Source organism: Sphaerodactylus townsendi, linkage group LG04 (assembly GCF_021028975.2).
Source record: "Sphaerodactylus townsendi isolate TG3544 linkage group LG04, MPM_Stown_v2.3, whole genome shotgun sequence".
Lineage (NCBI taxonomy): Eukaryota > Metazoa > Chordata > Lepidosauria > Squamata > Sphaerodactylidae > Sphaerodactylus > Sphaerodactylus townsendi.
The window spans coordinates 148,694,325-148,719,906 of record NC_059428.1 but is presented as its reverse complement, the minus strand read 5'-3'; the positions used below and the strand labels follow the sequence as shown (position 1 = coordinate 148,719,906).

Below are 25,582 nucleotides of genomic sequence, written 5' to 3'. Positions count from 1 at the left end.
TTGTTCTTATACCCTGGGTCCAGTTTGAGGAAGGGCTCGTCTTTTCGTGTCCGTGTGGGATTACTGCCCCAGTCCACAGTTCCTTGCACCTATAGCTGCCTCTTGAATGTTCCCAGCTGCCAACTGGCTGACCTTAGGTGGGGGAGGCGTTCTCCCTGGGCTAAGCTGGAATACACACCACCAAATCTTTGTGGGCGGAGGGTGGCGTGGTCCTAAGGATGTCCTCTCAGTCAGCTCTTGATCATGAAACAGAAGGGAATGAGGGAGTCCGGACGTTGGAGAAATGTCTCTGTTTCAGAACCTCGGGGGTCACAAGAGGACAGGCTCTGAGAAAGTGGCTTGCGGGATCAAGGGCCCCAAGAGGTCCCTCCTGTCCCACTGGGTATGAAAAGGGAGAACTGCGAAAGAGTGAGGTGGTTTATTAAGGGGCAGTTTTTTGGGCTGGGCTATCCCATTGAATCACTTGGTAGCTCCACACCCCGGTTAGCACCTACACGCAAAATGGAAATGCCACGTTCGGAGGGAGTCTTTACCTCTGCGAGAGGTGGGGGGGGGGGCGTTTTGTCCAGTGGGGAGGAAGGAGTCACACGGGCCAGATCAGCGCACCCGCGCAATGTGACAGCAGCAGGAGCAGCAGGCAGCGACGGAAGGACAAGAGAGACCCCTCTGGACCGAACCCTTCTAGACGACGGGCCCTCTGCCCGGCCCTTCCGTCGCTCCAAGTTTGGCTTCTGAGCCCTGATCGGGTGACTGTCGGGCTGAGCGGGGGGGGGGTCATTCCTGAGCAAATGCTGCTCCCTCCCTCCCTCCCTCCCGCCCCGCTTCTGCTTGCCAAGGAGACCTCGAGGTCCTCGGAGACGAGGGGGCCGCCGGGCTTGGCCGCAGGAGGACTCTGACTGGCCGGAGCTTCGGCTCTCGTCCCTCCAGGCCGGCCCAGCGCCACTGCGCCCAGGCACGGCCGGAGAAAAGGCACCGCGAGCGCCTCCTCCGAGGGAGGGAGGGAAGGAAGGAAGGAAGGAGCCGCCGGAGCAGCAGCCGCGGAGTCTGCACGGGCGGCTCGCGAGGGCCCACCGGGATTCTCGGCCAAAGAGGTCGCGCAAGGAAGGCGGCGGCGGCTCATACGGACCATAAAGCGCTCCTCCCTCCCTCCCTCCCTCCCTCCCTGGACTCTGGGTGGCAAAAGCCCCCCCGCCGCCCGCCCCCCCCGCCGCCGCCCGGGCCGCTCGCGCAGCCGCCTTCCTTCCGGGACCCTTTTCCGGGAGCGCCGCTGGAGGGCCCGCCGGCCGGAAGAGGGGCGTTCCTGGGGCAGCCGCTGTTCCGGCGGCCAGGATGGCGGCGGCGTTGGCGGCGGCGGGGGGGAGCAAGTGGGTCCGGCTGAACGTGGGCGGCACGTGCTTCCTGACCACCCGGCAGACGCTCTGCAGGGACCCCAAGAGCTTCCTCTTCCGCCTCTGCCAGGCCGACCCCGACCTCGACTCCGACAAGGTCAGGCCTACCGGAGCCCACCGGAAGGAGCGGCGGCGGCGGCGGCGGCGGCCTCGCAAGGGAGCCGGGCGGGCGGGCGGCTGGGCAGCGAGTGGCGGCGGCGGCGGCGGCGGTCGCCCTCCGTGGGCCCCGCTGGCTGCTGCTTGCCTCGGTTGCGGGGGGGGGGGGGCGATGCCCGGGCAAAGAGGCGAGAGGCGTTTTCCCGCGCACTGATCAGCGCCCCCCTCCCGCAGTCTTGAAGCGCACTTTCACTTGGCGGGGGGGGGGGGGGCCTCCTGGTCCCTCGCACCCACGATGCTCATTGCCGCCGTTGTGGTTGAGCGGCTGAGCATCATCGCCCAATAACGAGCGGGCCCCGTTGCTACGTGGTTAAACGGGGGTGGGGGGTGGGGGTTACCGGTTGTCCGCCCGAGGAGCTGGATGTGTCAGGCCCGCCCTCCATCCCAGCGCGGGAGCTGTGGTTGTTGGCTGCTTGCATGTATTCAAGAGGCCGGGGACTTGTGCTTTGTTGGAGCCCCAGCTGTGCAACAGCAGACGGTAGACTCAGGACAGTTGGCCGTGCTAGTCATGCGCAGGGACGCTCAGCCTCGGATCCCGGGCTCTGCCTCAGGTAGGGCAGCAAATGGTTCGTAGGTAGAGGTCTGAGCCCTTTGTGGATCTCCAGCAAAAGCTGATGCGAATCCCACGGGCTCCATGCAGGGTCTACAAGATCGAGTTCTTTCCGAGGCCTGCGGTGGGGTTAGGCTGCCTGCTGCTTGCGTCCTGTGGCCTAGGAAGGGCGGGCTAAAAACATTAAAAATGATGCATTTTATTTTGTTTGAGTGCAACAAAAGATTTGTTCTTCAGAAGATTCCTTCCTCCTCAGTTAAGATTGTCCTTATCTGCAAGGCCTGAGCATCACCTTCCTTGGCCTTTGCTTGGCCTTCGATCTGTCCACTTACCTGATGAGTTGAACTAGAGGCAGAGACCCTGACCAAGGAGCTCTTGAGGTTCAATATCTAAACCAGACAAATCTTCCTCACATTTACTGGTTGCTTGGAGCAGCAGCTGCTGCTCTGTTGGAAGCCCTTGGGTTGCAGGCAGTACGTGGCCAGGCACGGGTATATCTGGCCACCCAGTTCATCCTGTTTCCACTGGGATGCTGCTGGAGGGAAGAGAGGAATAAAAAAAATGTCTCCCTCTGAACTCCACTCTTGTTCACAGGATGAAACAGGTGCCTATTTGATAGACCGGGATCCAACCTACTTTGGACCAGTGTTGAACTATCTCCGACATGGGAAGCTGGTGATCAACAAAGACCTCGCCGAGGAAGGTACCTTTTCTTTCTTGCAGTATGTGGGACAGCTGATACCTGTGTGAGCTGAGTTCTGCACTCCCCTGATATTGTGGAAATGGAGGCCTTCCCATATACATTCTGGTCGGACATCACTTTGCTACATACAGTGAGGTCCTTCAGATCTGAAGTTCCTGGCTGTGAGTAATCCTTTACCTACCAAGCTTTGCCTTATGATCTGCTTGGCTGGTGTTCCCCTCATCCGCAGTGCTTTCAGGTTATCACCAGCAGACCTTGGTTCTTCCCCCCTGCGTGGGGCTTGGCAGTGTGACTGGCCAAGGGTCCCATAGTCAGTTTCCATCAGGGTAGGTAGTGCTGAATTGATCTGATTGAGTTTTTGTGCACCTGTGTGTGTGCGTGCATTCCTGTTTGAATGCTGGCTCATTTTGCCAACTGGCCTGGCCCCAAAGCCACCCCTTTAGACCAAGCGTGGAGGGCAGGATTCCAGAGGGTGACTGGGCAGCTCATTCTGGGGGGTGGGGGTGGGGAGGGAGGGAGGGAGGGAGGGAGGGACTTGGTCTTGCTAGCTGCGGCTGGGAGGACCTCATGGACCGGCACTTCCGTTTTCTCTCAGGTGTGCTTGAAGAAGCTGAATTTTACAACATCACCTCCTTAATAAAGCTCGTGAAGGACAAAATCAGGGAGAGGGACGGCAAAGTCTCACAGGTGGGAACGGGTGTCTCTCACGGTGTTGCTTCTGTGGCTTAAAGCCCATCGGATTGGCTCCATTTGGGGCTGGGTGGCTGTGTCAGGTGGGCAGAGGATTGGGGAACGTCACGTGAGTGAGATTTCTGTTGTGGGGAGGAGTTTCTCTGTCTGATTTGCTCCCTTATAAAAGCCTTTGTGCTTCCCCAAGGGAAGTGCTCTTGGGATGGGGAGCATCTTTTACAGCACGGTGATGGCTGCTCCTAATGTCAGCCGAGGGCATCATTGTGGGTCATTGTGGCCTGAGCCAAAAGGACTGCTGAGGTTCTGAAGTCCGCAGCTTGAGAAGCAAACTTTAAAGACCCGGGGGGGGGGGGGGGGGGGGCGGCGGCAATGCCTGCTTCTCCAACCCCCGTTTCTTTCATGTGGCAGTTGCCAGCCAAGCATGTTTACAGGGTCCTGCAGTGCCAGGAAGAGGAACTGACCCAGATGGTCTCCACCATGTCTGATGGCTGGAAATTTGAGCAGGTAGGAAATCTGCCCCAGAGCCACTGCTGATTCAGGCTGGTAGATGAGCCAGGCAAGGGGTCGTTGTGGCAGCCATCGGGCCTTTCCCAGAATTCCTAAGAACAAGGTGGGGGAGGGGAAGACTTGACGGTGCTGCCTGGCCCTGCTTCTTTTCCAACAGCTCAGCTGCAGAAAGTCCTTTTCCCACTCCGGCTGTTTGGTGGCAGGTCTTGAATCTGGGAACTCGCACAACTCAAACTCAGCCAGTTCACTCCTAGTTCCTCCCCCCAGACTGGCTAATTCTGTTCCCCCCCCCCCCCCCCGGCTTTTCAGGCCGTTCAGTTAGTTGCTTTGCTGCCCTGGTTCCTCCTCCAGATGCTGCTTTGCCAAGTAGCATTGTGGGAGCAACTCCCATTGGTTGCATCTGGCTTGCCTTGTGAAAATCGGACAAGACTTTCCCTCAGTTATGAACATATGAAGCTGCGTTCCGCTTAATCGGACCCTCAGTCCACCTGAGGTAGTATTTTCCGCTCCCACTGGCAGCCGTTGTCCAGGTAGAGGACTTTCACATTACCTATGACCTTTGTGCAGATGAATTTTTGATAATCTTGTTTCCCAGAACTCCATTTCAGATCTTGCTCCCGACACGGCCTCTCCCATTTTCTGCTTTATCCTCCCAATATACCCCTGTGAGTAGGCTAGGATGGCTGGATCTCTCTCACCCAGTTTGTTTCACGGGAGCAGGGATTTGACTCTTGGTCTCCCCGAGCAGAGCGGGGCTGGCCGCGAGCTTCTCCAGGCAGGGAGTTTCAGCTTCCTGGGGACTGCTTCTGTGACCAGCGAGGGCCTTTCTCTTCCTGCCAGCTTGTCAGCATCGGCTCCTCCTACAATTATGGAAATGAAGACCAGGCGGAATTCCTGTGTGTTGTCTCCAAGGAGCTGCACAACACTCTTTCCGGGACTGCCAGCGAGCCCAGCGAGAAAGCCAAAGTGAGTCACCAGGTTTTGGGGGGAGGTGGGATGGATCAGGACAACTATCAAGCTGGAGGATTTTTTGGGGCCCACCAGGAAGTCTTGCAGGGGGCAGTGAGAGGAATGAAGTTGCTGGCAGTGGCCCCTGTGGAGTCGGTGCAGGGCTGACTTCTCAGCCATTGCCAGGGCAGGGGGGGTATGGGGGGGAGGGGGAGGACTGGTCTTCTCCACTGACACCATTCGGTCTGAGTGACCATGAGGGCTTTCTCTGTGTGCCTCTTGGGAGGAGAATACTGAAGCCAACACAGCCTGGCCAGAGGGCTGTGTGCAAGAGACAACCATGTCACTGAGCAGAGAGAACACCGGAATGGGGCCCTGCATAAGCCCCAGGTGGAAAAAGAAGTCTGTGCCGGGTGACAGACTCGGTGCTCTTGACTGCCAGGGGCTCTACTCCCCTTGAAGTAGCCACAGTGGGCAGCCGAACGCTGGGCTGGGGCATCGGTGCTCTTCTGCTTAGGTGTGAGTTGTGTGGCAAGTGGTGGTTTGTGCCTTTGGGATGATCTGCAGCAGAGGGCCACAGCTGCTGGCCTGCAGGCAGTTGAGGGCTCTGGGGCAGGAGAGAACTCTGTCTCTTTGTTCTGGGCTTGAGGCAGAATGAGGGCCAAACGGGGCACATGCAAGGTGGTGGAGTGGCGAGGTTGACTTCTTGAAGATGGTGGACTGACACTCTGTGCCCGAGACCTGCACCCTCCTCTCTGCCGTGCAGCTTCTTCCCAGGAAAACTCCGCTAGGGGAACACTGGACAAACAGAGAAGGAAAGACGAAGGATATATAACCAGCTGCTTCTGCTCATGGCCTGAAATTGAACATTCAGGGTTTCCAGAAGCTATAAGTTTTTGAGGTTCTTTTTCAAGCAGCAGTTCTTTGAGATTCAGAGATCTAGGAAAGCTCTCCACAATCCTGCCCTAAAGGAAAACAAGCACCATCTTCCTGCTGGTGCCATACTCCTCCACTGCACCCCCACCCTGGGTATTGATGGGGGAAGTAGAAAGAGCAACCACCAATCAAATATCTGCTGCTGTTGGTCTGTCTCATGGAGAACAGAGGTGGGGAGCGTTTTGCGGGTTTGACAGGTTGCTTTTCCTCGCTGTTCACCCTCATAATCTTTTTTGGCCGCTGCATCCTCTTTGCCTGGGGGCATGGCTGGCTGAACTGTTGTTTTTTCCAGTCTGAGGCAGAGGTGTTCCCGTTGGCTTTGCTGGCAGAGAAGCTGGTGTGTGCCTTCCAGATATTCCAGCCATCCTTGTGTTGATGGGGTGGGCCGGCCTTCCAGCCAGGTCCAGATTTCGTGGGCTCTCCCAGCAGCCAGGAGTGGGTCTGCCGTTGACCCACCCTGATGGGCTACAGGTCCGAGAGCCCCCGCTTGCCTTGCAGCCGCTGGCTTGCCAGCTCCCCTTTCTCTTCCTGATCCCAGAGGGTGCCGTTTCAGGCCTTGCCGTGACACCATTCAACTCGCCCTCTTCTCTTTTGCCTCCCCTTTCTTGACACTGGCTGCATGCAACTCAGAGCGAAGACGAGGAGACGGATTGGGAGATGCATGACTCAGATTAAGGGGGAATATGCCAATGGTGAGCACAAGGAGTCTGCCCCCCCCCACCCCCACTTCCCTTTGGTGGTGTCTTGTGGTTGTAGCTGCCTCACTCCCTCTGGGCAGGAAAAATCGGCACAAAATGGCCTTGTAGTTGTGTTGTGCGTTGGCACCCTGCGGGAAAATGTGGGGAGGGGTTGCCGAGCAAGGCCCCAGCAGCCCACACTGGCATGCCACCCTGGGCAGTCTTTGGACTGTGTGTCATCTGTGTCCACCTGATTTTGGTTCTGAAAGGTACTCCCCAGCCTAAGCGAAACCTTGCTTCCAATGGTCTGTAGCCCTTCTGATTTTGTGATGGGGTGTGTGTGTGTGTGTGTGTGTGGGCGCGCGCTGTGGGCAGGGTTCAGCTTCTTTCCTGCTGTGAGTCCCTGGGCAGACTCGTTTCTAATGCACATCTGTAGCTTCCAAGGAATAGTGAAGGGGATGGGGGGGGGGGGCGCAGTGGGAAGGGCCAGTACAGCATGTTCAAGCAGGTACAGGGCACATTTGTTGTCTGCAAATGGATTGGTCTGTGTCGGGGGTCGGGCTTTCAGAATAGCACTTGCCAGGCCAGTGGTTTTATGGGCATTGTTTGGGTATTGTCTCGCCATGCACCCACCCCCACCCGTCCTGAGCCGCAGCTGAGCATCCCGTGCTCGCAGGCAGAAGTTTTGTTGGCTGCGCTGCTGTCAGGCTCCTGACTGCTAAGTCAGGAAATGCGTTGTTCTTTGCTTGCCTGAGAAAGTCCTAGACAGGGCTGAGACTTGCTGGAGACGGGGTCTTTTTGTCGGGCCTTATTGGGGAATGTTGCCTCTCTCACCTGTGTCTGTTTCCCCCTCTTCTCGCCCCCACCCAAGATCTTGCAGGAACGTGGTTCGAGGATGTAACATCCCAGTATTGGATGCTGAAGACCGCCCCTATGAAGAGGCATGGCTGGCAGGGAGGGAGGGAGAGTCGTTTCGTCAGACTTTTTCACTGAGGTGGATGTTGTCCCATGCATACAGTTGGTGCAAATGTTGGTGCCAGTGTGGGGGATCTTGGGCCTTGCTGCCCAAAGGGTGTTGTTGGCTCTTGGGCCAGCTTGGGGGCCTGTTGTGTTCTGAGCAGTCTGAGTCCCCTGCAAAGAAGTATGTGTCGTCGTCCCCCCACCTCTCAACTCTTCTGCATAGTGACTGGAGGAAGCAATTTGGGTTGTGACCCTTGCAGGGCGATGGAAGGGTCCCCTACTTGGTGCTACATCCCACTCGCAGCCCAGGCAAGCAAGGTCCAGTGGCTGGAATTCTGCACAGCGCACCCAGGCAAGAAGGGCTGTCGACAGAAGGGCATGCATCTTCCCCCCACAACAGGAAGAGTTGGCCTGGGAAGAAACTGTTTGCCTGATTCTCCAGAAATAGCTTTTCTCTATTAGTATTGTGGATGTTCAACTGCATTTACTGTGGATGTTCAACTGCATTTGTAGCTACATTTTAAGACTGACGGTCCCTTTTCAAAAGAGCACTGCAATTTTCTGCACTCTGCCCCCCACTCCTGATCTACTCTTCCATTCAAGTGGTGTTCAGAAACGGCTGCAAGAATTCATGCCCTCCTGGACTGTGGTTTGTCTCTGCTGGGTGTGTTCTGACTGTGGGGCAGAGCCGTCCCAGGCAGCCTGGCCTACTGTGCCATCCAAAAAGGAATGCATTCTGGCGTGTCTTTATATCTGATGTTTACAGTCATTTCTATAATCTCTTATCTATGCAGGACTATCTGAAGTTTTGGCAAAAAGTGCCCAAAGCACTTTGGGTGTTTTCATGGAACAAGACTTGGGGTCACTGTGAACAGAAGCAGTGGTCTTGGGTGCCGTGTTTAGATGGAACCCTTTCATTCAGGTTTCCACAGACTTCAGCTCTTATGTTGCTCTGACATGCACTAGCTGAAGGAGTCCAAGTTTCTCGGAGGCCCTCTCACTCTCTGAGTGTACTTTGAACAGTTTCATTAAATAATTTACAGGAGTGTTGTGTATATGTCTTTTCTATGATTCAGATGTGGGCTCTGCCTTGGTAGTAATCAGAGTGTCGGCCTAGAAATCATGCCCAATTCCCGCCCCCCGCCCCCCGTGGGCTGGGCTGCCTGCCTCACCTGTGGCCGCTCCTCCCGTTTCCCAATCAGACCAGTCTGCACAGGTGGATCCCTGGTTTGTGAAGATGTAAAAATTGCCCTTGAATGTGCCAATGGGACTTTTCTGGAGGGAGAATATGTTGCCACTTGCAATACTTTTTTAGGCCTCTGTGTTTCATCACCTTGGAGCTAATGGTGCCAGCGTTGACTCTGGGGAGTAGGCAGGAGAGATGGGCTCTGAGGGTGCCCCCTCCCGCCTCCCTGGGGGCCTTTCTCCCCGTGGTCCTGGGAAGGGTTGTGCAAAGGAGGCCGAATGCTGGCTGGAAGGAGTTGCAGACTGTGGCTCCCTCGGGGCCCTCCGCTGGTGGGGTGTTGGGGAGCTGCCCCCTGGAAGGCGGAACTGGCGGCCTCGTGGAGGGCGACTGCGCAGAGGCCGCGGAAGGTGCCCTGTGGGTTGGCTTGGAGGGGGCCGCGCTGGGCTTTCCTCGTCCCCAGGGCGTGGCAGCGGCTGCCCGTTGGGATGGGGGCCTGCAGAAGGGGGCGGTTCAGCGCTCCCAGCTCCGAGGGCTGCTGTCCTGCTGGCTCCCGGGGCCCCGCCGACCCCTCCCACCCCCGCCTGCCGCCCTGTTGTGGGCCACTCGCTCCCTCCCCTCTGCCGCCGCCGCCGCTTTCCTTGCGCGGGGAGGGGGGCTCGGAGGGCCGGTCCGCCCGAGAGCTGCGGGGCGGGGGAGGTGCGCGCGCATCCCTGGCCCCGCTCCGGGTCCCCACGGCAACCGGGCCCTCCCTTCGGATTGGTGGAGGCGGCCGGCGGCGGAGGGCGCAGTGCGCAAGCGCGGCTAGGCGGACGATTGGCGCGGAGGGCCCAGCCGCGCCGGCGCAGTCCGCTTCCTGCCAGGGAAAGTCCGGCCTGGGAGACAAAGGGGAGGGGAAGCGCGCCTGGAACATCCGGGTCACCCGCCGCCGCCGCCGCCGCCGCCGCTCCTCCTCCTCCTCCTCTGTGTCCGACGCCGCCGCCCGACTCCGGGACTCGCGGGGCCGCCGCCGCCGCCGCCTCCTCCCGCCGCCGCCGCCGCCGCCCCCGCAGGTGAGGGGGGGGAGAGGGGGGGTGGCGGGGAAGCGGCCGCCGTAGCGGTCAAGGTCAGGCCCCCGGGAGGGGGAGGGGGCGGGGGCGTCCGTTCCGTTCCGTTCCGTGAGCGGCCCCCGCGGGCCTTGTCGTCGTCGCCTTGCAGAAGGACCTCCGAGACCATGTCTGGCATCGCGCTCAGCCGGCTGGCCCAGGAGAGGAAGGCCTGGAGGAAGGACCACCCCTTCGTGAGTGCCGGCCGCGGGGACAAGAGGAGCGGGGTGGGGGTGGGGGTGGGGAGCCGCCGCTGACCGGAAGGGGCGCTTCGGGGGGAGGGGGAAACGGCAGAGACCAATCCCTGGTCACCTGGGTGGCCCCGCCGCCGCCGCCGCTTCAGCTGCCGCCCGCCCGCCCTCCCTGGCGGGGCAGCCGCATCACCGGCGTCCCTCCTTCCAGCCGCCCCCCCCCCCCCACCACTACCGGCGGCTGTTGCCCTTCCCGGGGCAGGTGGGCTTGCTCGGGGCCTCTTCCCCAGCAGAGCAGCCGTTCGAGTACCTCCGGTGCCTGAGCAGGCTGCAGCCCCCCGCCCCCTCCCTCCCGTGCTGCTGACCCCCCCCCCCCCCCCCGGTCTTTCCAGGGCTTCGTAGCTGTGCCCACAAAGAACCCCGACGGCACGATGAACCTCATGAACTGGGAGTGCGCCATTCCAGGGAAGAAAGGGGTAAGCGAGTGTGCGGGTGCTTGCCGCAGCAGAGTGCGCTTCATGTCCGCTTAGCCCTCGGCGGCGGCTCCACCGGTGGCGTCTCCTGCTGGATCAGGGGGTGGGAACCGCTGAGACTGGTAACGGCCGTCCCGGCTTGCCTTTCACCTTCGTACTATATTCCTGATTTCTCAGTAACTTGGAAAAGTGGTTCCTACTGACTATTATGGGATGAGCCACCAGCGTAGGGCCACATTTGGACGGGGGGGGGGTGTCCCCGCTGGCTGCCTTTCTGCTTTAAGGCTGTAGTGTTGCTCCTGTGAATGGAGGCGAGTGTGTTGACCGCTTTGGTCATGTGTGCATACTGCTCTGCATGGACTTGTGTGCATGAGGTTCATCTCTGCTGTAGCTGGGCCCCATTTCTGATGTGTTTTGGCTCACGAACCGCTGCTCAAATTCTTCTCTGAATGTTCCATCTGTTCCTGACAGACTCCGTGGGAAGGAGGCTTATTTAAATTACGGATGCTGTTCAAGGACGATTATCCCTCTTCACCACCCAAATGTGAGTTGTAAAACTTCCTGGTAAAAAGCAGGCAGCCTTTGTGCCAGAGTTTAAAGGCACATAGCACTGTTGCTTAAATTCCTTTCATTACATGTTTCATCACACTTACCAAATAAGCAGACTCCAGCCCAACACTTTATCAAAGGACTGGCACGTGCATTAACTTGTAACAAAGTTTCCCTTTTGTACAGGCAAATTTGAGCCCCCTTTATTCCACCCGAATGTGTATCCTTCAGGCACGGTGTGTCTGTCCATCCTAGAAGAGGATAAGGATTGGAGGCCTGCCATCACAATCAAACAGGTTGGTTGTTTTTGACAGGGTACTTTGGGAGCTGGGTAGAATTTATTTTTCTGGAGATCGCACCAACACCGATTTAAAATCACATTCAGGAACATCATCCCATAACATGCCACTCGCATCGTGTTTTTTAAAATGCACTCAAAAGAAACGTACGTTTGAACGTGCCACATTTTGTAGTAACATATTTGCAAAAAGAGGTTTGTTTTCCGTCTCTGGTACCTTGCAGATTTTATTAGGCATTCAAGAACTCCTAAATGAACCAAATATTCAAGACCCAGCTCAAGCGGAGGCCTACACAATTTACTGGTGAGTTTCTGGTTAAATGTGCCCAAATTTGGTGGCAGCAGCTTTTGGATGCATTTTTTCATTTCGGCTCTGACCCTAGCAAACAGCATGTATTTTATTATTTTCTTGTTCTACTCCATGCGGTAAGAAACAGATATCTGGCTGAAGCGACCCCCGCCCCCCCCAGTCAGGCTTAATTTTAGAGAAGATAAAGGGATCTTGTCAGTTGGTGATGAAAACTTGCGCAGCGGGTCAAGGCGGGCGCTTCAGAATGCAAGGAAGGAAATCACCTCCAAGGAATCCTAGGAGAGTATTTTTGTGTAGATTGTTTTTAGACACAGAAAGGGAGGACAGGAAGACAGCATCCTTCTCTCGGCTAAGCTTTGATTCTGGAAACGTCCCTATTTCTAAGCAACTGCCCAGCCACCAAGGGATGTCTGAGCCACCTTATTGCACAGTCTTTTCAGTGGAGACACCCGATGCCCCCACCCCAAGGTCTTAAATATGATAGTCAGAAGAGGAACTTTAGGCAGAACCAGATAATGTTGCTCTCTCCTGGAAGCCTAGTAATCCTGTTCTCTTTATCTAGCCAAAACAGAGTGGAATATGAAAAGAGGGTTCGAGCACAAGCCAAGAAATTTGCACCATCATAAGCTCCCGTCATGCCGCATCTTAAAGGGATTAATTTGGCAAGAACTTGTTTACAAAACTTTTGCAAATCTAATGTCGCTATGTACAATGAATAGTCATTTAGGGGAGGGGTCGTACGTGTGCCATTTTTCCATATTCGCCACTTGTATACAGTTCTAAATTTGCTGAATCGCCCCCAGTTTTTTCATACAGGGTCTCTTCCTTCCGTCTTTTGTATTTTTGATCGTTATGTAAAACTTGCTCTTATTTTAATATTGATGTCAGTATTTCAACTGCTGTAAAACTATGAACTTTTATACTTCGATGAATTCACTAGTATCCCCTTGATTCTTCGCTCTCTGATGCAGGCATGCTTTAAAATGTCTAGAAGTATATTTTGCCTCCACCCGGCTGTATGAAATAAAGCTCTCCACCCTGTCCTGTCCCTTAATTTGTTTTCTACCAATAAAGATTTAGGTCGTCGTTGCTTAAAAGCCTCAGATCCAAAGTCAGCCAGCATCTCGATTCTGCGTCACTTCCTTCGTGTTTTGGCGTTTTGTCTGTGTTGCTGTGTAGAGTAAATAAACCCTTTCTATGAAGCTTTCTTGCCTCCCTTTCACTGATTCTCCGGTTCACCTCATCAAGTCAGTTTCACAGCAAACCGTAATGTTCACTCCACAGCCGCAGCTCTGGGACAGGTTAGATTTAGGGTTAGATTGGAGAGCTGCGCCAAACCAAACAAAATGAATTTCAACAGAGATAAATGTAAGAAACTACACTAAGGCAGAAAAAAATGAAATGCGCAGATATAGGATGGGTGACACCTGGGTTGACATGCGAAAAGGATCTCGAACCACAAACTGAACACGAGTCAGAAGTGTGATGCGGCAGCTAAGAAAACCAATGCAATTCTGGGCTGTAGTGTCTAGATCGAGGAATGTAATTGTACCTCTCTATTCTACATTGGTTAGACCTCACCTGAAACATTGTGTGCAGTTCTGGGCACTGCAATTCAAGGATATCGACCGGCTGGAACGGGTCCAGAGGAGGGCAACCAAAATGGTGAAAGGTTTGGAATCTGTGCCCTATGAGGAGAGACTTAGCGAGCTGGGGATGTTTGGTTTGGTGAAGAGGAGGTGAAGAGGTGATATAATAGCCATGTTTAGATATCTGAAGGGATGTTATGTTGGTGAGGGAGCAAGCCTGTTTTCTGCTGCTTCAGAGACTAGGACCAGGAGTCATGGGTTCAAGGTGAAGGAAAAGAGATTCCCCCTAAACATTAGGAAAAACTTTTTTACTGTCAGGGCTATTCAATAGTGGAATGCACTATCCAGGAGCGTGATGGGGTCTCCTTCTTTGGAGGTTTTTAAACAGGCTGGATGGCCATCTGTCAGGAGTGGTTTGATTGTGTGTTCCTGCATCGCAGGGGGTTGGACTTAATGGCCCTTGGGGTCTCTTCCAACTCTACGGCTCCTTCTGCACATGCAGAATATTGCACTTTCATTCACTTTCACAGTTGTTTGCAAGTGGATTTAGCTGTTCCATTATTCTGCACGTGCAAAAGGGACCTATGATTCTGTGAAAGGTGGAACATTCCTCTTCATTTCAAGAGGATGATTATAACGTATCAGTTTGTACTGTTTGGTGAAATATACATTTAACATGCCACTCGAGCAGCTCGCAGTAGGCCCCAGCAGATCTGTAAGTTTGTTCACTACAAGGTGCCAAGCTGAGTCCAGTTCCCAAGCAGAACCGACATTCCAGAGTTATTACCGGCATGTTGGTCAGCAGGAAGTCTAGTTTCTTTGCCGCCGATTGTACAACGTGCAGCATTCAGGCTACAGCTTCCATTTGTGTCAGCAACTTAATGGCTGACCATAATGAGAACAGATATTCCCTCACCCACCCGCTCCAACTCATAGGACTTCAGCTCTGTTCATATCCCCCCCACCCCCGGTGAAATTTCTGTTCCACAAATAGACGCAACCTGTGCCAATTCTGACAACAAAAGGAAGGGTGTCAAAATTTCTTTTCATTTTGAAATAATCCTTAGCATATCAGCCGTAACTGAAACAGGAACACAAACGCATTCGTCCTCAACAGGCAAAGGACAACGCTGAGTCAGGTAAAGAAGAGGGAGAGAAGAGGCGCAAGGAGGCGACGCTTCTTCGTTACAGCCAGCCGGACCACGGCCGAACAGGGAAAGCCACCCGCCAATCTCATCCGAGCAGAGCCGCGTAAGAGCAAGAGGCCCACCGAGGTCAGCTGGCTTTCCGTAGACAGAAACGTCTCACACCAGTTCTTCGGAGCTGCTACCGCTTGACTCATCGGGTGTTTCTTCATCAGCAGTAATCACTCTGCAAACCAACGGCCAACGGCATTGTTTTAAAAAGAGAAAATTCACGCAAGGAGAAAACACACCAGTGCAGCTCTTACCCTCTGGCAGGTCTGTTGGGATTACAGAACTCTTTTCCAGAATCAACATCAAAAGGGTCTGAGAAGGAATAATCAAAATGGTGAAGCAGTTGCATGGAGGCTCTTCGCTCAGGTGCTGTAACAAGCCCCCTCAGAAAATCAGCTCAGCACAGGTGGTCTTTCCCTTGTTCCCCCCCCCCCCCCCCCCCCCCCCCGCACTCTTTTGCACGTGTTTCTAGACCAGGTCTCATACAGGAAATAGGAAAGACAAACAAAAGGAAGAAATAATGCCATAAGCTCCACAAAATCATAGAAGACTTACTCGAAGCAGAGATGGCAAATAATTTCTCCTCTCCCTGAAATGAGTTCCTTATAGCGACTCACAGCACAGGAACATGAACTAGGTAAGAACTTGGACTCAGTCCATACAATCCATCCTCCTTTTGCCCAAGAGGGTTTGTCTTCCTTTGCCAGTGATGACCCAGAGAATCTCTGGAACAATCCAGGATATCCCCCAAAAGCAGCAGCCAACGTAAGAGCAGCCTTACCAATTTCATCATCATCTTCCGGGGTGGTGGCCAGAAATTCTCTTTCCACACTCAGAACCTCTTCTTCACAGCTGCAAGTTGCATATTTCTCTAGGAGGTCTCTGTTCAGATCAAGGAACACCATTCCCCACTTAAATGTTTCCAAGAGAGTTGTGGCAACGTCCGAGAACCCTAAAATAAGAAAAAGACAGTCACTCAACCTGCAACCGGGGCATCGCAGAAGGGCCAATGGAATTTTTTTGTATTCTCAATGTTCATTTTCAAAATAAAGTCTCTGGTCCTACTCATTGTGAATATAAAAGGGACATGCCTCTCCCTGTTTATATCCACAGCAAAAAGGACTAGTGATGTTTTAAAAAAGAATGGCAGTTGGGAATTCAGGCAAGCTAGCAGATCACGGCAACACATCATTTCCTGCACTATGGTGATCTAGCAATTGATGGTATTAAAAAAGACTGAGAAAAGGTCTCCAGGGCCAGGAGGTGGGAATGTTGGCTGAGGCAAGAGAAATAGCCCCACTGTGGGTGGGGCCAGGTCAGACAACCTGATATTTTCATGCGTCTTATCGCCTCACCTACAATATAGAAAGCAGCCGCAAAAGCTTCCACGCAGGATAACTTGCACGGCCGGCCGTAGTTCACCGGATTTGCAGCCACCAAGTACGGCAGCAGCCGGAGGTGATTTCCCCTCATCTTGTGAAACGGCATCTCGTGCAGCTTTGCCCAGGAGCCATCAATCACAGCCACTCCGTTCTGCGCCACAACCTGTCTAAAAACAGGAGGTTCAAACAGTTCTTTTTCCCAGCCTCTTACCTCGTTACCCGTCAAAATCAGGCACTAAAGATGAAGATGGCGTTCCCAGGTAGCCTTAGCGGAGCCGTATTGTGGAAACAGACACTTTTCCACCTCACCCACCTGTCTACGCTCTCCCCATGGGTGAAGCATCAGGGGCAGGTGGGAAGTTAAAGGGGCAAGGTACAATAACAGACAGAAAGGTGTACATTGAAAAAAATGAAATAGATTGTCAGAATTTGTCTCGTGATTCCCTGCCCCAAACAATCATTCCTGGGGAAAATAACTGCCGTACACATTGCATGGCATCTGGGCTATAATAAGCCATCCACAAACCACTTGTGACTCGCAGCCTATCAGAAGGCCACTGAATCAGAAGGCCACTGCAGGACCAGTGCAGAAATTGAAGGGGATTGGTGTGGTGGGAGGGGGTTCTTTGTGTCAGTTACAGCTGTTTCTTCTCCTGAGCTTCTTTGTAAGGACTCTGCAGGCTCAGTGGGGAGAAAAGTGGGACGTCACCTACGTGTGACTTCATACCCGTCTAATATCTCATTTCACATTGTTGCGCCCCCCCCACACACACACACACAGCGCGACCTCATGAGGTCGTCCAATGCAAATCTAGTCCAGACTACAAAGTTGTGCCAGGTTCCCAAAGCAGGCAGGCAGTTTGCCAGCTGAGTCTTGTACAGCTTTTTTCCCCCCTCGGTTCAAGCACGGCAGCTTCCAGCACTCTGCTGGCTTCATAGGAATCAAGTTCCACTGGTTCTGGTGGGTTTTCCGGGGGGCTGTGTGGCCGTGGTCTGGTAGATCTCGTTCATAACGTTTCGCCTGCATCTGTGGCTGGCATCTTCAGAGGTGCATCAGAGAGAGAAGGGAATGTTTAGTGAGGTATATTTTATATACACTCCCTTCTCACTGTGTGGACACAGTGTGCAACAGACTTCTCTCTGTGACACACACCTCTGAAGATGCCAGCCACAGATACAGGCAAAATGTTAGGAACGAGATCTACCAGACCACGGCCACATAGTCTGGGAAACCCACCACAACCAGTTGAGTCTGACCCTGAAAGTCTCTGACAATGCAAGGTCAATAGCTTTTTCTCCCACGAGACAGGTAACACAGGATTGAAACCTCAGTCCCTCGACTGTTGAAAAAAGCAGGCGTACGATTTCTGACGCTATTTGCAAGGCAGGGGGAAAGCATGAATTGGAAGCAGCTCCGGGTTTTCCCACTGACGGACAAACGGTGTTATTTGACCAGAAGCCGTTCCCAAGGGAGGGCCGTGCCCAGCGGAACCTCGGCCTCGCAGGCTGAGGAGGGCGCAGCTGCTGAGCAGGAGCCACAAAAGCATCGCTGCACGAGCAGCAAACGTCATCAGTGAAGGCCGGGGGTCGCGCACACGTGCATGGGAGACCGCCGGGAAGGGTCCTCCTCCCGTAGCACCCTCCGCGCCCCAGTGAAACGCTGAGCCCAGAAATGGCGGGAAGGGGGGAGGAGTCTCTCCGGCGAAGTCTGGTCGGCAGCCGGGAACTCACGGGGGTCTCCGGGGAGGAGGGGGCAGCCTGCGTGCGTGCGTGCGCGGAAGCTGCGCCCTCCTCCTCCTCCTCCTCCTCCTCCCGGGGCGGGAGGCACTGACCTGTCGGCGGGCGAGAGGCGGCGGCCGGCCGCGGGGCTGAGCACCAAGCCCCCGAAGCGCTGCCCGAGCCGCAGCGCCCGCACCAGCCCCCGCCGCGCCAGCCGCCTCCCCGTGCAGCGCCGCCGGTCGCACTGGCCCAAGTCCCACAGGGCCAGCGGGGGCCACGCCGGCCCGAACCCCCCCGCCTCGGCTGCCGGGGGGGGAGCAGCAGCAGCAGCAGCAGGCCCCGCCCCCTCCCCGCCGCCCGCCTCAGGCCCCGCCCCCTCCTGCTGCCGCTGCTGCTGCTGGCGGCGTCCCGGGGCCAGGCCCTTCGCGCCCCGGCGCTCTCGGCTGCGACCCATCCAGGAAGGTCGGAAGACTTTCCGCCCGGCTTCCGGGGCCCGGCTCCTACTTCCGGCGTGCGTGCGTGCGTGCGTGCGTGGTGAAGGCGGCTGAGCGACGGGCGGAAGGGGGCAGCTTCCGCGTCCCGATCATGGCTCTGCCGCTGCTGCTGCTGCTGCTGCGGGCGGGTGAGTCGGCGGGGCGGGGCGGGGCGGGGCGGGGCGGGGGGAGCCTCCTCGTGCCCCCCCCTCCTGCTTCCCCGTCACCCGCGGCGGCCTCTGTGTGTTTCCCCCGCAGCCTCCGTGGCCGCCGTGGGGAAGATGAAGGTGGTGGAGGAGCCGAACAGCTTCGGGTGAGCCCGGCTGGGGGGGCGGCGGAGAGGAGGGGGCTGCTGGGGAGGCGGGGGCTCCGTGGCCCGGCGAGACCCCTCGGAGCGCCCCCTCTGCCCACCGCCAGGGGTTTCCCAACGAGCCTCCGCCCTTGTCTTCCTCCCGCTCCCCTCGCAGGCTGCACAACCCCTTCTTGCCTCCCGCGCATCGCTTGCAGCCCAAAACCAGCCCAGCCCCAGCTTCAGGTGAGGACCGGGATGAAGGGGGTGGCGGGGAGGTCTTAGGCGGCGAGCGGGCTCTCGCAGACCTCCCGGGCACGGACGCCCCACATCTCCTAGACACGCAGGTAAGGGTGGTGGCTCTTCTGCCTGGACAGGCCCTCCAGGTCAGCCGCCCTTCCGCTCTCTGCCTTCCCTTTGCAGGCCCTGCCCATCTCCTGCGCCTGGCAGGCAAATGCTTCAGCTATGTGGAGTCCACGTGAGTAGCAGGGGTAGGGTTGGGTGTAAAGGAAATCCTGGATCGTAGACCCACACGCCCGCCTCCGGATTCTCTTTAGGTATAAGTATGAGTTCTGCCCCTTCCAGAATGTCACCCAGCACGAGCAAACCTTCCGGTGGAACGCCTACAGCGGAATTCTTGGGTGAGCACAAACTAACATTTTGGGGTTCCTTCACAAAGTCCAAGAAGCAAAACAATAAAGACGCACAGGAGAGTTTTGTGAAACCCAGAGCTTGGAACATGCGTACGTCATGTCAGTGCTGATTAAGAAAGGGGGCGAAGTCTTCCCCGACTTTACTTTGCGGTGATGCTGCAGACAGTGTTAAAAACAAGAAGAGGTAACACAAACGTTTCTGTCCCTACCTCTCCCGATTCAGAATCTGGCAGGAATGGGAAATCGAGAACAACACCTTTGTCGGAATGTGGTTGAGAGACGGAGACGCATGCGAAAGCAGGAACAGGCAGACCAAGGTAAAGCAGTCAGACGCTACAGAGAAGTCAGAACAGGTTTTCTTCTTCTGGGTTCAAATGGGTTTTCAAAGAAGAATTTGATGAGGGCTCTGCAAGTCATAGAGACAGTCTGTGGCCTGCTCTTTCTGTTTGGGCACAGGGAGGAGGAGGAGGAAAAGGGGCAGCCCAGGACTAATGACATGGCTGGGTTGACAAGGCACAGGTCCTTGGCACCACAGGGGAGCTAGATCAGCCTGTGCTTTCAGCAGTCAGAGCAGCAGTGGTCGAGCATGCGTTTGGGCCCAAAGGGACTCATCTCATAGCTAGCAGTCAGGTCACTTTGAGAAGTTCTCCATCATTTGCTTCCAGGTCCTCCTGGTGTGTGGAAAGAGCAACAGATTGGCTCACGTGTCCGAACCAAGCACCTGTCTTTATTCTCTGACGTTTGAAACGCCGCTCGTTTGCCACCCACATTCTCTCTTCCTTTTCTTAGGGTGTAAGGTCTTTGATGCTCCTGGAAGGGGGCGGCGGATGGAAACTTGCTAGCATCAATCAAGGACGAATAACTTGGTCTCTTGCCATTGGTGGATTGCAGGGAATCTGGCTCCATAGGCATTAGGCATGATTACCCCCTCCCACACCACACAAAATTCGGGGCGCTCACAACAAGGACTGCGGAAACTTTCCACAGCAGGGCCCCTGCACAGGACCATAGCCCACGTCCCTCATTAACCAGGGTTACGCTCCAGGTCCACTACCGATCAGGGAGGTCAGAAGTCCTACGGACCAAAACGTGGTGACACCATGCCAGAAGTTCAGGCCGAAAGGCTGCCAGAGCCCCCGGCAGCCATTTGGAGCAAGGGTCCGTTTCCTTTCGCAGCGTATCCAGCCTTGCCTGAAGCCCTGCAAAGGAAATGGGATGATCTGGAGCAGTCCCTTTATGAAGAACTGGTCACGAAACAGGTATGTCAGTCCGCTGTCGGATTAGTGGTCGCTCAACGTGAAGACGTCACACAGGTTAGCCATGTGCACCTTCAGGAACAGATGCTGTTTACACCAGAGCCCACAGCCAGACAGATTCAAACCCAAGAGGATGTTTTCACTTAAACACATAGGATTGCCTTTCACGTACAGCACAGTTTGTTTTTTAAAAGGAGAGGTTTGTTTCTTGAAGTGCAATTTATAGCATGCTTTAAGCTTAATATGTTTGTTGAAACCAAAATCTGAGTCCCAACATATCAGAACCCATCCTTTGAACAGGTGCACGAAAGCACCATGGATGTTTAGACAGAAGACACAATCTTCTCCCTCCCACAGAGAAACCCCTTCTGCTACATTTGTTACCGTGCACTTCCTCCTGTCCCAGGGGCAAGCCAGTTGTCATTGTAGGCACCAAACACCAAGGGGACATGCCATCTGCTTCACAGGCACTCTAGAGCTTTCTCCCTTGTCCAACTAGCTCATAGACAACTGTAGAAATCAGGCCGGACCCAACAAGCTTCCGCGTCAGGGTTAGACTCTTAAGTCACTCCGGAAGTTGCACTTGGTGAGAGTTGCAAGGAATTCTAAAAGGTCTTGGCCAAAACAACTATTCATATTATTTTAGGAGAGCCAGACCGAGGTAGGAACAGATCTCCGCAAAAGAGTTTGTAGAAACCACGTAGCCAACAATGGGCTAATTCCTTGGGGGGTGGGTGGGGGGAGCTTGGTTAGTCGCCTACAAATAAGTAAAGAGAGGATCTGGCTTTATTAGCTTAGCAAAGATACTGAAAAATCTGTCATGTAGACTGAGACACAGTTATGATCTGTCATTTATTTGCGTTTATATCGAGTCACAGAATCACCCCTCTTCACGGCAAGGTTGAGCTCGATTTAGTTCTGTTCACTTCTTCCCAGGGGTACGAGAAAAGGTTGAGAGAGATCTTTGAAGAAGCCACCTTTTTCAAATCTACAAGAGAGGCACAGATGGAACCCAAAAAAACCCTTCAGCGGCGGGAATTTGAGTCTTTGGAAAAGTGTAACGAGGTACAGATCGCCTATGCAGGTTCTTTATGTGTTATCCCAAAGACAGTCAGGTCCTTGCCTGTTGTAGGGTGCGGGGTTAGAACAGACACCAGAAATCAATCTGTAAAGACGAGTAGCCCTTTCTGTCATCGTGTGCATGGATTTCTTCTCTTTCCTGTATGACGGGTACAGAACTGTGTACTTTTTTGAGAGGAGCCTTTTCCCATTTGTTCCAGGAATATCAACGGCTTTCCAAAGACATACAGAAATTGAAAGACTTATTAACTCAGCACGGAGCAGCGTATGAAGTCATCACAAGTAAGCCGCCCCAATCGGGCAGCCCAAGGAAGGGAGGGGAGAGGTGGCTCCCAGAATCAGTGTCATCCACGTGAACAGTCCCCACGCTGGGGGGATAGGCAAACCCGGAGGCCAGCGAGCACCTGACAGCGGGGCAATGCCTGACCAAGAAGAGTCTGCTGCCTGCCACGCCCCTCCAGCTTAAAGGCAAACGCTGGCACAGCCGGCGCTGGGCAAGGGGCATCCTGGGGGCAGAGTTGCTTTTAGGTAGCTTCAAGAGGGCTTTCTGGCCAGTGAGAGCAGATATTATTCTCTTCCAGAAGTCGAGGCTTTCAGAATGTGAAACATTGCTGCAGTTTACAGGAGCTTTTCACTCATGAAATACCGTGACGGTCAGGGAGGGAAGTTGCTACAGGACTTATGCAAGATTTAGAGCTGTGCAGATTTCAACGTGTGGGTTTCGAGTCAAATCAGAACTTACTACCCTCAATTTTCCAGGCAGAAACAGCGACCCTAAGCACACCGTTCCAAAAGGGGCTCCAGAAATGACAGTTCAAACGGTTGAAACCAAAGTTGAGGCGTACCAGCACGGAGAGGCGGGACCGTGGAACAATTTCCAATGACCAGATTTCCCACTCAGCATCAGGTGTTTCAGAACAACTAAAAGTTATCTTGTCTTATTCTCTAAACCAAATCCAAAATCTGAAAGCAGTGGTCCTCATACAAGTCTTATGCAGCAGAATAAAGAATCTCCCCCACCCGCCAAAATAATATCTGAGTTAAAAGGGGCCAATGTAACAAAAATAACAGCAGTAATACATATCACAAAGAAACCTTTAAAAAAATCAATGATTATAAGCTTTTGGTGGGTATCTTCAGTCAGGGGAAAGAAAGGAGATGGCCATTGTACGAGAAGACCAAATAAGAACTACATTTTTACTATAGGAAGGGTGATATACAAATACAAAAGGAGCACAGAAATTACCATATAAGAAGGGAGGGGGAGAGAAATAATCTAAATTGCTGCTCTCTTTCAAAAGAAGAAGAGCAAAATGCTGGCACCCTCCCTGTGGCAGAAATATGCAAGCACAGCAGTCTTGGCTTCTAGTTCAGCCTGAGGGAGACCAGGCGTAAACCCACCATATCTGCTTACACTGGCACCCACCACCTTCACGGACCGGACTCACCCAATCTTGCTGTCCAGAAGACGAAGTCAAGAGGAGACTTTGCAAAACGCTGTCCTTCCAGGGTCCCTGCTCCTCCTCCTCCTCCTCCTCCTCGTGCTGCTGCTGCTGCTGCTGCTGCTGGAGGAAAGGGAGAATTCAGTTCAGGATCTTGTCAAGCCCAGGGCCAGTCTAAATGTTCACTTCTATTTTAGTACGTCCCTTAATAAATGCTGAATCCACCTTAAGCAGGCATGAGCCCAGAGCCTCATTTTTCGGTGAATATATCCTATAATTTAATGGGCTGAGTCAATACCTATTATTTTGAGTTTCTATGATACTCTCAGGTTTACTGGCAAAGCTGCAATTTTGTGTTTGCCATTTATATAGGGAATGCTAGTATCAATTATATCAAACATCCATGCCCAAATGGTAGAAATGCATAAGGAAAGGCTGAGCTATTGCTCTTATTTGAGGGGGTTGGATATTGAATTGGATCAACTCAGTACCTGGGTCTCATCCTTGAAGACTATGTTCCAAAGAAGAGGCTGATGTGTTCTATATGCTGTAATATACATTTAGAGTTGATTTAGAGGTCCCTCAGCAAACAAGTTGATAGCAGAACAAATCCTGGAATCCAGAAGTTTGAAAACTCACTACATTGAGAAATTTTATAGCTTTTCCCACCTTTGGCAACTACAAGACTAGTTCAGCAGGTTTTGGTTGTTGCTTTTTTAAAAACATGTCCAAGTCATAGTTCAACCAACACATTAAAAGGCAGGTGGAGAGTGACCCTGTAAAGCTCCTTGATTGCATGCAATTGTGTTTTTTCCCATCTAGGGTGAATGCAAGGCAGTACAGAGAAGTTGGCTGAAGCCTTCCATCTTTTTTCTGAAGTACCCAAGACAGATAGCACCATTAAGAAATTCCATCTCCTTTCACAACTGATTCCAACTACTCAAAACTATTGGAGACACAGCATGTAAACATCCGCTGTCCAATCTTTTTGTAATGCAATCCTGGTCAAAGCACAACTATAGGAACTGCCCATTGCTGTGTTGAGCAAAGGTGGGGGGAAAGAAATTCAAGGGCAAAGAACATAGGTGGGGCAACAGAGATGAGCTGGCGCTGCTGTTTTCTTGGAACAGATCAGCAACCGACAACCACTGGTTGCAACCTGTGCCTGCTTTATGTGATGCCCTCTAGTTCCTAACTGCCAGCCCTCGAAGCAAAGCACAGATCCACACAAGAAGCGTGGCAGCAGGTGACTTTTCTGCGGGGTGTTGGCTGATGCCATTTTGGGAACTTCTATTCCAAGCCTCGTGCACCTCTTTCCCCAGTCACAAGAATGGGTCACGGGTCCCCTTGAGAGAATAGGCCATGCATGCTCTTGTTATCACCGCCAAAGTAACAATTGATGGTGCCGAACCGAAACACTAGCAACCAGGCAGCAGCAAACCCGGCCCAGCAAGAGGGGAGGTTTCTTCAATGGAAATGGTGACAGACGCAAGAATCTTGAATGCGGGAACACTTTACTAAAACGAATGCCCCACGAAAAGCACATGTGAAACAATTTATAGGGGGAAAATTCAAAGTAAATGGGAGGCGGGCAAATAGAAAGGAGTCCTTATTTTCATTTGTTGAAGGCTGTGGAGAAATAGCTTTCCTCTCCCCCGCCCTTCCTATCTTCCCCTTTTGTCCCCAACCAGGCAGCATAGAGCGGGTGGGCAGAAGTTGCAGAGAGCCTGGTAACAACATCAGCAGGAGCCAAAAAAGGTGGGGGGAGATAAAACCAGCCCAGACCCTGTGGGTGGGTTCTTCCTGTCTTGCTGGGCTCTGGGAAGAGGGAGGCTCTGCCTGGGAGAGAAGGCAGCGGCCTTTTCCCTGCAGGCCATGTGCTGGGCCCAGTGATGGGAGCTTCCTCGTGGACAAGACCTGCTTAAGCCGAGGACCTACCCTGCTGTGCAACAACTAGTGGGCAGGGTGTGTGATAGCGACAGGGCCAGAGGGCTGGCGGTTTGCCTTTCTTTCATTCGTGTTCCTTGCTGTCTGTGGGTGCCGTGCCAGAAAAGTTCTCTTAAATGTTCTACTGTTATTAAATCTTAACTTCATTTAATCATTACCGGTAGTGGACCCTTCTCTGTACCGCGTATGTCTCCCCCCCCCCCCGGTTCGGACACGCTAGTGCAGGGGTCCCCAAACTACAGCCCGGGGGCCAAATGTAGCCCCCTGAAGGCATTTATCCGGCCTGCCAGGCATGGTGGCGATGGCTCCATTCATGTGCAGTGGGGGCTCGAGGGAGAGGAGGAACCGGCCCCAACGGCTGTTGATTGCAATTACATGATGGCACCCCCAAATCTCCATGAATTTTCTGACCCAGAGTTGGAAACCTTACACGTGGCAACTCCTGCTCCACCCTTCCCTCTCGGCTACTCCATGTGTTGCTCTCAGGCTTTCTGTTCCGCCCCACTCCCATTGGCATCAGCCAGGGCTGGTGTGAATCAGCTGCAGCTGGCTGCTAGGGAGGAAGAACCCAGGAAGATACCTAATCCTGGGTTAGATGGAATGTTTCATTGGGAAAGTTCTGCTTTTTTTTTTTTACAGGGGAAGGTATTCCACAGCCTCCCCAACAATATTTGGAGCCCACCCTATACTTGACATACTTTGGTCACTGTTCTAAAAATAGACCATGACAGAAAGGCTGAAAGGTGAAATCAAACATTTTACAATCATTTGTGCATAGGAATTTGTTCATAGTTTTTTTTTAGTCCGGCCCTCTAACAGTCTGAGGGACAGTGAACTGGCCCCCTGTTTAAAAAGTTTGGGGACCCCTGCGCTAGTGGAAGAGGAAACTGGGCGGTCCTGGCCCTTCCCAGTGGGCAGTCCTAAAACTGGCCAGGTGGTGGCAGCGTACCTG

At 53.9% G+C, this 25,582-nt stretch overlaps 4 protein-coding genes across 5 annotated transcripts; 3 read left to right on the top strand and 1 right to left on the bottom strand.

Moving 5' to 3' along the window:
* Positions 1-853: 853 nt before the first annotated feature.
* Positions 854-8,560, top strand: LOC125431107 (BTB/POZ domain-containing protein KCTD5). 2 transcript variants are annotated; one of them, XM_048493719.1, is made up of 7 exons: positions 854-1,485; positions 2,689-2,797; positions 3,393-3,484; positions 3,896-3,991; positions 4,835-4,960; positions 6,509-6,570; positions 7,427-8,560. In XM_048493719.1, exons 1-6 carry the CDS (start codon positions 1,330-1,332, stop codon positions 6,551-6,553), a joined length of 624 nt encoding a protein of 207 aa, XP_048349676.1. In that variant the 5' UTR covers positions 854-1,329; the 3' UTR covers positions 6,554-6,570; positions 7,427-8,560. The 2 variants fall into 2 exon arrangements, with proteins under 2 accessions (XP_048349676.1, XP_048349677.1); XM_048493720.1 differs by lacking the exon at positions 6,509-6,570 and having other exon boundaries at positions 1,161-1,485.
* Positions 8,561-9,582: 1,022 nt separating this feature from the next.
* UBE2I (ubiquitin conjugating enzyme E2 I) lies at positions 9,583-12,806 on the top strand. Its single transcript, XM_048495215.1, has 7 exons — positions 9,583-9,750; positions 9,896-9,977; positions 10,367-10,450; positions 10,919-10,991; positions 11,183-11,292; positions 11,519-11,598; positions 12,167-12,806. Exons 2-7 carry the CDS (start codon positions 9,912-9,914, stop codon positions 12,228-12,230), a joined length of 477 nt encoding a protein of 158 aa, XP_048351172.1. The 5' UTR covers positions 9,583-9,750; positions 9,896-9,911; the 3' UTR covers positions 12,231-12,806.
* A 1,063-nt stretch (positions 12,807-13,869) lies between these two features.
* On the top strand, positions 13,870-24,927 carry GNPTG (N-acetylglucosamine-1-phosphate transferase subunit gamma). The gene is made up of 12 exons (XM_048494159.1): positions 13,870-13,908; positions 14,311-14,444; positions 17,652-18,112; positions 18,222-18,276; positions 18,431-18,730; positions 18,810-18,893; positions 19,129-19,222; positions 19,571-19,683; positions 20,080-20,164; positions 21,098-21,226; positions 21,442-21,523; positions 22,001-24,927. The coding sequence occupies exons 1-12, from the start codon at positions 13,870-13,872 to the stop codon at positions 22,123-22,125; spliced, it is 1,701 nt and encodes a 566-aa protein (XP_048350116.1). The 3' UTR covers positions 22,126-24,927.
* On the bottom strand, positions 14,220-17,959 carry TSR3 (TSR3 ribosome maturation factor). The gene is made up of 5 exons (XM_048493367.1): positions 17,604-17,959; positions 15,745-15,938; positions 15,171-15,341; positions 14,644-14,701; positions 14,220-14,564 (listed from the first exon to the last, which is right to left on the bottom strand). Exons 1-5 carry the CDS (start codon positions 17,942-17,944, stop codon positions 14,498-14,500), a joined length of 831 nt encoding a protein of 276 aa, XP_048349324.1. The 5' UTR covers positions 17,945-17,959; the 3' UTR covers positions 14,220-14,497.
* Positions 24,928-25,582: the final 655 nt, after the last annotated feature.